The following is a 12,941-nucleotide window of genomic DNA, read 5'->3' on the forward strand; positions in this document are numbered from 1 at the left end:
TATTAAAAAAGAATGCTTCCTCTCACCACTCTTTAAATATTGTAACTGTAAGTCCTTGCTAATATATTAATACAAGAAATAAAAAGAAAGATATCTTTATTGGGAAAAAAACAGAAAATTTCCTGCTTACTTACAAACTTCTCTCTCTCTCTCTCTCTCTCTCTCTCTCTCTCTCTCACACACACACACACACACATACACACACAGTCCTTAAATTAAGTGATCAGATCAATATTTCAGGATACAAGGTTAATTAGTCTGGAGAAATATTACAGGGATTAAGTCATTTTCCTTACATACTGTTAAGCCTAGTTCAATCCCTGGCACCATGGTCCTCTAGGCATCTCTTGGAGTGATCTCTGAGCACAGAGCCAGGAGTATACCCTAAATATATCTGGGTGTGGATCACATAATTTAAAATATCAGTTTCCTTCTTGTATACCTGCAATAGACAAACTAAGTTAAAAATAAAATATGAGGGCTAGAAAGTTAGGGCAGTTGGTATGGCATTTGCTTTATCATAAGCCAACCTGAGTACAATCTCTAGCACTCCAAATAGTTGCTCAAGCCGTACCAGGAGTATAGTCTGAGCACCACTGGGTGTGATCTCCAAACAAAATAGCATTTGTATTAATAACCCTTCGGTTAAATACATAAAAATGTGCAAATCTAAATACAAAAACAAAAAAACAATACTGAAATGGTAAAAATGAACTAATGAAAAGATATTCTATATTCATGAATAAGCACATCAGATACTGTATATTTGTCAACTTTTCCCACCATGATCTATGTATTTAAGGCAATTATATTAAAAATATCAGAAAGTTATTTTGTGGGTACTGATAAACAAAGTCTAAAGTTTATATAGAGTCAAAGGTTTAGAATATCCAACACAATATTAAAGAATAAAAAAGTTTGAAGACCAATAATACTGATGTCAAATGAAAGAATAAAGCAATAGTATTTAGTAATGTGAAATTGATGAAATATTGGAAAAATAGACTGATACAGGTTCATATCCAGAAACATACCAAATAAACAGAGTAAATTGATCATTCCCAAATTACAAAGGTAATATAAGGGAACAAAATAGTCTTTCCAATAAATAGTATCAAAAAAACTGGAAACCCACAAGCCATAAAATGAACAGACTTTATTTCAAAAATAACCAAAATAAACATAAACCTAAATTTAAACATGAGACTATAAAATTTCTATAAGTTACATAGGATAAACAGAAATGATAATGTCTGGGTGATAATAAATGATAATAAAACCGGGGTTTGATGATTCCCTTTTATATATACTAATGTCAAAATTCATGAAAGTAATAATTGATAAACTTAAATATTAAAATTTAAAACTTCAGTGAAAACTAATGTCAAGATAATTAGACTGCAAGATACAGAACAAGGATTCAAATAAATAATATAGAGTTAATATAGCCTGCATGTGGCTAACCCTGGTTTAATCGCAGCACCCACATGGTCCTCTAAGCACTCCCAGAGCTATCTTTGAATATAAATCTTGAGTACTATAAGATGTGGTCCTAACTTGCCAACTCTCTCCCAAATAACACAAACTGAGAGAAAATGTTTACAAGACACATGATAAATTGCCAGTTGCAATTCCTGAGTGTAGAGACAGGAGTTGCTCCGAAGAATCACAAGATGTGGCTCATAAAGCCAAAAGGATAAAAACTCACCAAAAAGAATCTCAACAATAAAGACCAACCACTTAATTAGCTAATGGACAAAAAACTTTAATAGAAAACTATAGTAGATGTACCATTAGTAAGCAAACATATAAAAAGATGGTCCATGTCATGTGATCAGGGAAATACAAATAAAAACCAACTATGAGAAGTGACCTCTCACCTCTCAGAATGGCCAAAATCCTAACAATGATACAATAAAATTCTGTAGAGGATACAGAGCAAAAGAGACTGTCAGATATTGTTGGTAAACACAGAAAAATCTACAAACTGCTTTAGAAGACAGTTTTTTTACACAACTGATTGTACTCCTACTATAGAATTCAGCAGTCACACTTTTTAATACCCAAAGGAGTTGAAAAGCAGAAAATCCAGAACAAGGATGATCATAGAATGTTTGTTCATATTTGTCAAAAGTTGGAAGCAGCTCAGATATAATTTAGCAGATGAATGAGTAAACAAAACGTGGTACATCAACCAAAGGAATGCTTTTCTTCACTGAAGAGAAAGGCGCTATTTAACAACAACAACAACAACAACAACAACAAAACTCTTGGAGAAACTTTAGAAGGATATTAAGTTATAAAAAAAATGCTTGAAAGGGCTACTTATGATATTATTCCAACCTCATGAAATTATGGAGCTATGAGATAGTGAAAATATCAGTGACTAAGCAAGGAGAAATTATTAGGGACACAAAATAAAGATGTTTAAAGCAGATTACCTTTTATGATATTATCATAATGTAAATTGTGTGATTCATTTGTATAAACCCATAGAAAGTATACTAAGAATAAAAACTTAAGACATACCACAGATAATGGATAATTTTGATGTATCAGTGTAGTAACAAACATCATTTCAGTGAGTGATGTTAATAAGAGGAAAATGCAGGGGGGTGTGGAGTGGTTACAGAACAACTTTGCACCTTTTTCTCAAATTTTTATTAACTTTTATAATATAAAAAGTTAAGTTTTAACATTACACTTTAGCTCTTAAAAATGATATATTCCTATACAGAAAATTAAAATACTTCATCACAAAAAGTGCAACTACAAATTTCAAAGGTGCAAATAATCTGAGAAATTTTGTGGTTAAGTGTTTGGGGGTTTTATGTCATTTTATTTAATATCAATAAACAAATATATAAATATTATAATATTTATAAGGTACTTATATTGATAAATCATATCATATTTGAATTTTGATCCATTAGAGTTCCAAAAAATATCCCATGATTATTTTAGCATAAGTCTGCCATTTCAGAAGTGTTGTAACTTGTATATATATATATATATATATATTTTCCAGGTTTGTAAAGGAGCAAAACTGAAAGAATGAAGAAAGTATTTGATTATTTACTGGTGTGCCTGATGTCAATGTTGAAATATCTTCATAAATACAAAATGCTTCTTCTGCTTTTTACTATTCTTATACAGTGACAAATAACATCATAGGGCATCCAAGACAGAATTGAAAGTTGTTCTTCATTGTTATAAAAAGACAAAGCCAAGGGGCTGGAGAGATAGCACGGAGGTAGGGCATGCAGAAGGATGGTGGTTTGAATCCCGGCATCCCATATGGTCCCCCGGGCCTGCCAGGAGCAATTTCTGAGTGTAGAGCCATGAGTAACCCAAAAACAAAACAAACAAACAAACAAACAAAAAGGTAAAGCCAGACATCTCCTGAACTTCTGCTTGCTACCTACCATCCAAGGTGAGACTAAGCTCCTGGATAACATTACTGGGAAATTTTTAAAACTGGAAGCAAATTTTCCTCCCTTCTAGTAATGTCTCAGCATGCCTGACCTCTCCCATGTCAATAAGTCCATCTCCTTGATCTCTGTTGTTCCCCCACACTGCCCTATAATGTCTAATTAAGGTCTTACTTGACATTTGTAGGGATTTTTGGAAATGGGGGCAGATTTCTCCCACTTCTGGCTAGTTACTGACACTCTACATGCTCAACCTAAGTATCAATTGACCCAGATACACATTTCCTAAACCATATTTGTTGCCTTGAACAGTTCTTATAAACTGTCACATTGCTCACAGTAATACTTCCTATCATTGGGTGAAGAATGGCAGGAAAGGAAGAGAGCAACACTCAGCCTAACCCTTATTGACTCCAGGGGAAAAATACAAAGATTATTCCTCAATACAGCAGGAACACAGCAAGTACATAAGAAAGATGTGGCTAAGTCCACCAAGGTCAATGAGCGAAAACAATAATATGAATGATTCAACCATCACCAACAAGCTCTGCAAACTTTCAGATAATGACTTCAGTGATGCTATAATAAGAGTGTTTAATGAACTCAAACAATGGCACAGTTAGTAAAACTCAAGGAATTATGAAAGCTGAACTGAGAAAACTACAATCAGAAATACCAGAATGAAAACCCTGACAGGGAATATAAAAAGTTCAATGGAAGTTCTGAGCAGCACAAAAAAACAGCAGTTGAGAACGAAATAGAGGAGTTCCAAGATGAGATGTAAAATACCTATAGAAAACAGAAGAAGATTCGGTTGAAATAAAATGAACAGTACAACAGAGAACTATGAGAACTTAGAGGAACATTCAAAATTCTTTGGAGTCCATTGTATACCCTCTCCTTTCTTCTTCTCTCTTTTCCCTCTTCTTTGTACTTTCTACTTTACTTTGTTTACCTTTGCTTCTCTTTTCTCCCATATCCAGTCCTTGGTTCTTCTTCCTTATTCTTTTCCCTTGTTTATACTCTTCATTTCATCCATTCTTTTTTCCTTCACATTCCTTACGTCTCTTTTACATTTTCTTACTCCCTATCACCTTTCACTTTCTTCTCAGTGAGAAAGTAACCACCTGAAAGTCTCAAAGAGTTTTATTTAGGAACCAACTCTGTGATAATTTTAATTGTGGACTCCCCAGTCTTCAGAATTGTGAGAAACAAAATATAGAAATAATTTCTCTATATGGGCCACCCATTCCCAATTCCCTCTTTTTTAATGGTCTCAGGAAAAATTGACCTATCCTTTAAAAAATCAATTCTTCTACCAATGCTATGGAGTTTCCTTACATCTGCCTTAAATTATTGTTTGGATTAAATAATTTATTTTTAAGCAGTTTCTTTTCTTTTTTATTTATTTTATTTTATTAATTAATTTATTTCAACACTGTAGTTACAAGGTAATTAATAAGGCAATTATATTTTCCCACAGTTACTAAGTTATTAATGATTTTCAGTCCTGCAATGTATAATGTATAACGTATAATACCCTTCACCAGTGCACCAATCTCCTCCCCTTCCCACAATCCCCTCTGTCTGCCTATGGGGAAGATATTTTTCTTCTCTCTCTTTCTCTTTCACTCTCACTCCCTTTCTTCTTCTCTCATTTTAGACACTGTGGTTTGTAATATTGTTACTGAGGTTTATTATGCCTGTTGCTTTATCTACTTTAAGCACCCAATTCTTGTCCAGAGTGATAATATCCAACTATCTTTATAATAGTGTGCTTTGTTTTGGGAAAGCCTTGTGATTATCATTTCAATTTCCTCAGTAGTGATATATCTATTTAGGTATTCCATATTATCTTGGTTCAACCATTGGAGGTTATAGGAGCCCCCAAATTTATCCATTTCTTCCAGGTTCTCTCATTTGGGGTATAAAGATTCTCAAAGTAATCTCAGATTACCCTTTGAATTTCTTTAGTATTGGTAGTAACAGCCCCCACTTTCATTTCATTTATTAAGGTTTTTTTTGTTGTGGTCTTGCTAATAGTTTATTGATCTTGTTTATATTTTAAGCACCAACTCTTTCTTTAATTGATCTTCTGTACTTTTTTTTTCATTAATTCTGTTCACTTCATTACTTTCTGTTTAAGCTTATAAGTACCTTCCTCCTTCCTGAATTTTGGCTCATTTTGTTAGTCATTTTTCAATTTCTACAACTGTGTCATTACATTCATTTTTTTGAGAAAAATCTTCATGCTGGTTTCCATAGAGGGCAAACCAGATGATATTCCTATCAGCAATGAATGAGAATTCCTTTCTCGTCACAGCCCTGCCAACAGTATTTCCAGAGTTTATTTTGATATTTGCCATTATCACAGGTGTGAGATGATATCTCATTGATGTATTTATTTGCATTTCCCTAGTTATGAGGTATGATAAGCACTTATTTTGCTATGCCTGTAGATCATATGTATGTCTTCTTTGTGTTGTTTGTCCATATAGTCACCCCATTTATGGATGAGGTCATTGTGGGTAAATTGCCAGTTAAAATTTTCAATGAAGACACAATCTATTTAGAGTTTAATCATGAAAAAATCAATGCCAATATGAGGAAATGATTGTGAATGAATTCTTAATAGTTTAGAAGAATTTTGGGAAATTTAAAGTTTATTTTATATTTTTGTATTGTTACTTGGACCTTAATTTTAATCCCTTCTTCATAAAAGGCCACTATTAGAGGGGTTTTATGAGGCAAATATAAAGTAATACTGTCATATCTCATCAATCTTTGCAGCAGCCACTTCCTGAGAATATGTATTGCATTTTGTCCTAGGAACTCCAAGAGGTTTCCTCATGAAATAAATAACAATAGATACTCGTTTCAAAAGCTCCTGTCTATATGCCACAACTGAAAAAATATCCACTATGTTACAAAAAGATCCCGTGATCTAGTATATGTTAATTAAGATAGTACTAGACACATACAAAGTTTCAAAGAAAACAATGGAAGGGAAACATCTGAAAGTAATTTCCCCCAATACTTTGTTGCTCAGTTCAGTTACTCACGGCAAATCTTCCAAACCAGAGGCTTCATGTCTTGGATCCAACAGATCATAACCACATTCATTGTAGATTTCCAAGTAGGAAATGTGAGTTGTATATATTTTGCTGCTGTCCTGATTGGGAAAGGAAAATACCTTATTTAATGACTTTTAAAAATGCCTCCATTTAGAAGATGAACACATCTATCACAGTAGTTTTCTCAAATTTCTCTCTCTGTATGGTTTACATTTTCCGTTCGTGACACTTTCAAGTTGCCATTTACCATATGCATGAAGCTTTTTTTCTTTCTTAATAATGGCCAACACCCATGATTACAAGCAACTTCAGTCTGTTATTTTTATTGATTCCATGTTATACATAAAAAAAATCAATACACACTAAAATTCAGTCAATTTGGTTGCAGAACTGCTAACATACCATTACTTATTTTCTATACTGAAATTATAAATTCCCATTACATTAAATTAAATTTTGTGAATAGTTTTTTTATAAAAATACAAAGTTGAACCCTTGGTTGTAAATCTCAAGGAGCAAAATAGTTTTGATTATTAATTATAAATGTTTCAATTCCTAATATTCAAATTATCAGACTACATATCTAGGGAAATGTGTTATAGGGACATAACTAAGCATGGACATTAATCATTCACTGCCTATACCTTACCTGTTGAGTTAAATTGCTTGACGCAAAAGAGCAAACTGAGGATACTTAATTACTGATCACAATGGTATGTTATTTTTATTTCCTGTGACATACAGTGACAAAGTAGCTGATCTTAATCCGAATTCTGCTAACAGTTAAAAAGGATCCACTTCTTTTGGGTTAAATTTATATTTTACTTAAACTACTTAAACTTTTGAGGTTAACATAAACTAATATGCATGTGCATGAACTGTAAAAAAAAATACTATGCCTTCAATTTTAAAGGAGTTACATAAATTTTAAGGCTTTAGATTTGCTTTGTGTACTGCTAAGAAATGTTATAATGTACTACAATCTGGGGATTTGAGGGACAAATGATTGTGCATGGGTTCTGTTTTATTTTCTTAATGTTTTGGGGCTGAAAGTTCAAAATTAAGATGTCAGCAAGGGGATTTCTTCTGAGAATTCTGTTTATGGGTGATTATCTTCCCACTGTAACTTTACCTTGTCCTCTTTCTTTGCATCTCTGTTCTCATAATAAAAAATGAAAAAAATGAAAAAAATTATACTTTATTTTTCAGCTCTTGAGAATAAGTCAAGTTCAATTTTCATTACAAAATATCCAATAATATCTCTGTTGCTTCCTAAATTCAAATGCTTCCATTTTATGAATAATATCCTGTTTCTCAGAAAAATATTTATCTTTTAACCAAAAGGTCATCAGATTATCAGAATGAATAAGGTCTGTGAGAATTTTCTTAAGTTAATTACCTAATTTATAATCACCAGTATCCAACAAAATATATTTAATGTGTTTTATTCAAAAAGGGAAGGAAACTGGCCTGTGAGAACAAAGATGTAATCATGTCCTATTTTCTTATCCTAAAATGGTTCAAACTAAACAAATAAAGATATAACAATTTTGTAACAAATAATTCAAGAAAAACTGGGGAACTCAATCTGCATATGACTATGATAAAATACATCAGATACAGGTGAAATTCTGAGTTTTGGAAGGTAACTGGCATGGATGAAACCTCTAGAAAATATTTTTCCAAACAAATACCCACAATCATGCTGATGTGGGTGATTCTGTCTGCTCTAAAACTAATTTACAAATTTAGTTTAGTTATGGCATTGCTTCAGCATCAAATTCTTTAGGTTGTCATCAGATAAGGACTAATATATAAGATACATAAGATATGACAGAAATAAACAAAGAAAAACTCTAACCCATTCAATAAATGAGAAGAAACTAACAAACAATTCCTCAAAGAAGAAAAACAAATTGCCAAGAGGTATATGAAAAAATCTCCACATCACTAATCAAAGGAAATACAAAATAAAAAAATGAGGTATCAACTCATGCCACAAAGACTGGCACAAATCACACAGAACAAGAGCAATTAGTGCTGGCATAGATGCAGGGAGAAAGGAACTGCTGGTGGAATGCCATCTAGTCCAGCCTTTCTGGAAAATGATACGGATATTCCTCAAAAAAATAGAAATTGAGCTCCCATATGATCCAGTAAAACCACTCCTAAGCAGATACCCTAGGAATACAAAAACACAATATAAAAATGCCCTCTGCATTGCTATGTTCATTGCAGCTCTATTTACAAGATCCAGAATCTAGAAACAACTCAGGTACATTACAACAAATAAGTGGTTAAAGAAACTGTGGTACAGCTACACAATGAATTAATATGAAGCTGTTAGGAAAAATAAAATGTGAAATAGGCCTATACATGAATAGACATAGAGACTATTATACTAAGTGAAATGAGTCAGAAGGAGAGAGATATCATAGAATAGTCTCACTCATCTATGGGATTTAAGAAAAATAAAAGACAATATGGTAATAATACCCAAAGACAATAGAAATGCAGGCTGGAGGGACCAGCCCATAAAATGAAGCTTACCACAGAGTGGTGAGCATAGTTAGAGAAAAAACTGCACTGACAAATACCATGACAATGATAATGAAAGAGAGAAATATAATATCTGTCCTAAAGACAGGGAGGGGAATGGGGAGGAGGGAAAAGGGGGATATTGGCCATGGGAAAGTTGCACTGGTGGAAGATGTTGTACATTCTATGACTGAACTCAACTATGAACATTTTTTATACCATGATGCTTAAATTAAAAAATAATTTTAGAAAGTTTCTCTGGGTTGTACTTTGGGTATGTACAGTAGGTACACTTTAAACACAGAGACTGTGTGGCTAATCCAATGTTATTATACTTCAGTGATTTTTTTTCCTGCTTTTTGGGCCACATCCAGTGATGCTCAGGGGTTACTCCTGGCTATGAGTTCAGAAATTGCTCCTGGCTTGGGGGACCATATGTGATTCCGGGGGATTAAAACGCGGTCCGTCCTAGTTAGCATGTGCAAGACAACAGCCCTACAGCCCTACTGATTGTGCCACCATTCCAGCCCCAGCTTCAGTATTTCTTAAAACATTCCCTGAAATACAAAAAAAAAATTTGTAGTAAAAACATTTACTAATATTATCTTTATATGTGTAAAGCTATATCTTATCTCTAGTTGCAAATGACATGATGATATACATATAAGAACCTAAAGTGTCCACCAAAAAAACAAGCTCCTAGAAACAATAAGCCAATATAATAAAGTGGCTACCTACAAATTCAATACACAAAAGTCAGTTTTATTCTTTTATACAAACTACTCAGAGGAGAAAAAGATCAAAGAGTCTATCCCATTTAAAATAGTGTCCAAAATTAACAAGTACCTAGGAATCAACCTAACAAGAAAGGTGAACATGTATATCATCAAACTTCAAAATACAACAGAAAGAATTTGAAGAAGACCTAAGAAAATGAAAAAACATTTCATGCTAATAAATTGGAAGAATCAATATCATAAAAATGACCATCTTATCTAAACAAATATATATTCAATTCAATCCTATTCAAATTCAGACAACATTCTTCAACTACTTAGAACAATCAATTATAAAGTTTATATTCACTCCAGTCCTGTACACAACCTTGATAATGCACATTTATTCTTATCACAAAACATATCTTGCAGAGCTGCTCTGAGAGAATTAGAATTCTATACCTAAAATCCACAAAATATTTGTTGTCCATATAGGAATCATGAATTTTTTCTATAGACACTACTGTTAGTAGTAGTTAATGGCTGTTAGTATTTTTGTTATTATTTGTAAAAATCTTAAATGAGACATTCATTATATGAATATAACTGAAAGAATCAGAAAGTTGAAAAGAACTAACTTTTTTTTTCCAGTGGAGATATATTTTTATTCCAGAAACAAGAAAAATAATTAAACTTTAGTAAATAGCAGTTCCACCCCTGCACTGATAAGAATAATGTCTTTGGCTTCTGTAGTTTCTGTACTTTCTAGACTTTTATTGGAATATACACTTAGAATTTACTAAGCTGCATGGCAAAGATACCTTTTCTTCTTACTCTTTTTTCAGTGCTTAAGATTGCCAACCTGTAATGCAAACCACATGTTTGCTGCATACAACTTTTCTTCTTGCCCCAAAACATATTGGAAACTAAAAATATACAAAAATAATAAGCACCAATTTCTAAAATAAATTAACTCATTTTTGGCTTTTAAAATACCTGGAAATAGTTGTAGATCAGAGGCAGAGTGACTTGATATGCATGCTAGAACAGATTTGTGGCCAACCTCAATAGGTCAGAAGACAGACCCAACAGCATGGCTGCCCAAGAAGGCAGACACTTATGTGGCCACAGGAAAATCTCCCACCCACACAAAGCTCCCTTTAGCCTTCACTGAATATGAATTTTTCTCTGAGAGAAAGATAAGAATGACCAAAGAGACTGCAAAAGGAATCATGGTAAAGCAGTGCAAAAACCCACCACCTGTTTGGGTGAAGATTGTAATCCTAAAGATCCAATAAGTAGTAATCTTCTATATAAACTCAGTAAAGTGAAAAACAAAACAAAACAAAAAACAAAAACTCTGTAGTCTTCAGAGTAAAACTGCTTAGGATGTTCAACAAGCTCAAGTAAACAATGGAATATGTTATGAGAAAAACTCAAGAATACAAACAAAAATGAAAGAAATTGAAAACTTGAGCAGTGAAATGAAAAGACCCCAATAGCAGAGTAAGTCACTGGTTCTAAAGCAGTGAACTGGAGACAAAGTGCAAAAAACATGCAGACAACAGCAAAAGATATAATAAAGCCTTAAAATAAACAAACAAGTGATAAGACAACTTTGGAATGGATTCAAGAGCAATAACATAAGAGTCATTGGAGTCATTGGGGTCCCAATATCCAGTAATAAAACCTCTATGAAGAAGTAACAGTCAAAAAATATCATTACTGGGGCCAGAGCATTGGCACAAGTGGTAGGCATTTGCCTTGCATGTACTAACCTAGGATGGACCACGATTCGATCCCCCAGCATCCCATATGGTCTTCCAAGCCAAGAGCAATTTCTGAGTGCAGAGCCAGGAGTAACTCCTGAGTGTCACCAGGTGTGGGTCTCCCAAACAACAACAACAACAACAACAACAACAAAAAGATATCATTAATGAGAACTTCCAAGAAATAAAGAATGCATATACACTGGAGGCCCAAAGGATACCACCTAAAAGAAACCCAAATAAAAATGTTTCAAGGTATATACTAATCAGAATGATTACAATCATACATAGGGATAGAATACTGAGAGCAGCAAGATCAAAAAGTGAAATTACACACAATAGCTTATTCTTAAGATTTACAGCAGAACTATCTGGGACAAAAGACAGTAGTGGGATATAGTAAAAAACTCAATGGAATGAATGCCTCTCCAAAAATACTATACCCAGTTACACTGACATTCAGACCTTAAAGAACAGTACAAACTTCACAGATAAACACAGTTCAGGAAGTTCATAAACTTGAAATCATCATAAAAAGGGGGCTACTGTAAAACAAGGTTACTCCCATGAGTATATAAAAGTTTATGGAAAAATGATGTAAAATTCTATGGCAATAATCTTTCTCAATGTCAATGGACTGAACACATCAATTAACAGACATAGAATGGCAAGATAGGTAAGAAAATTGAACCCAACTTCCTGCTGCCTGAAAGAAACAAATTTGAATAGTCAGAGAAAACACAAATTCAAAGACTAGGATACAATTATTCAAGCAAACAACTTTTCTCAAAAAAATTAGGGTGGCCATAATAGTATCAGACTTCAGGTTCAAAAACATTATAAGAGCATGTCTTATGTGAAAATGTTTCACTAGTGAAGAGGGTATTCATGTTATAACTGAAACTCAATTACAATCATGTATGTAATTATGGTGCCTAAATAAAGATATTATTTAATTTAAAAATGATCAAGAGACATGTAGACCATGAATAAATTGCACTTCTAAACATATGCACTGAATATGGAACCAGAAACATACTTAAAACAACTGCTAATAGTTTTGAAAGATGACATTGATAGCAACACAATTTAGTAGTAAAAATGTCAAAACCAGTCAGCAACCTCTTGAAAAATCAAAGAGACTAAGCTGGCTTTGAAAAAAAAACAATGGAAGAGAGGGTCTTATATATACAACTTTTCTTATCCTTCAAAGTCAAAATACATTCTTCTTTAATTTGCATGGGACATGAGTGCATGCCAGGATGTAAAACATACCTAAATATAGTGAAGATGAAAGAAATCATAGCAACTACCTTCTCAAAATATGATGCAGTGAAAATAGAAGTTAATCGAGAAAATGGAGACTAAATAGCACATTCCTGAACATATAATGGGTAAGAGAGGACATAAATA

General features: G+C 33.0%; 1 protein-coding gene across 1 annotated transcript in view; it reads right to left on the reverse strand.

Moving 5' to 3' along the window:
- Window positions 1-12,941, reverse strand: part of KIF6 (kinesin family member 6) — a 601,782-nt gene that overhangs the window by 410,675 nt on the left and 178,166 nt on the right. Inside the window, exon 5 of the mRNA XM_049764755.1 lies at window positions 6,494-6,603. Coding sequence (XP_049620712.1) covers window positions 6,494-6,603 — 110 coding nt within the window. The remainder of the gene's footprint in view (window positions 1-6,493; window positions 6,604-12,941) is intronic.

The sequence above is a fragment of the Suncus etruscus genome, chromosome 18, assembly GCF_024139225.1.
Source record: "Suncus etruscus isolate mSunEtr1 chromosome 18, mSunEtr1.pri.cur, whole genome shotgun sequence".
NCBI classification, from domain to species: domain Eukaryota; kingdom Metazoa; phylum Chordata; class Mammalia; order Eulipotyphla; family Soricidae; genus Suncus; species Suncus etruscus.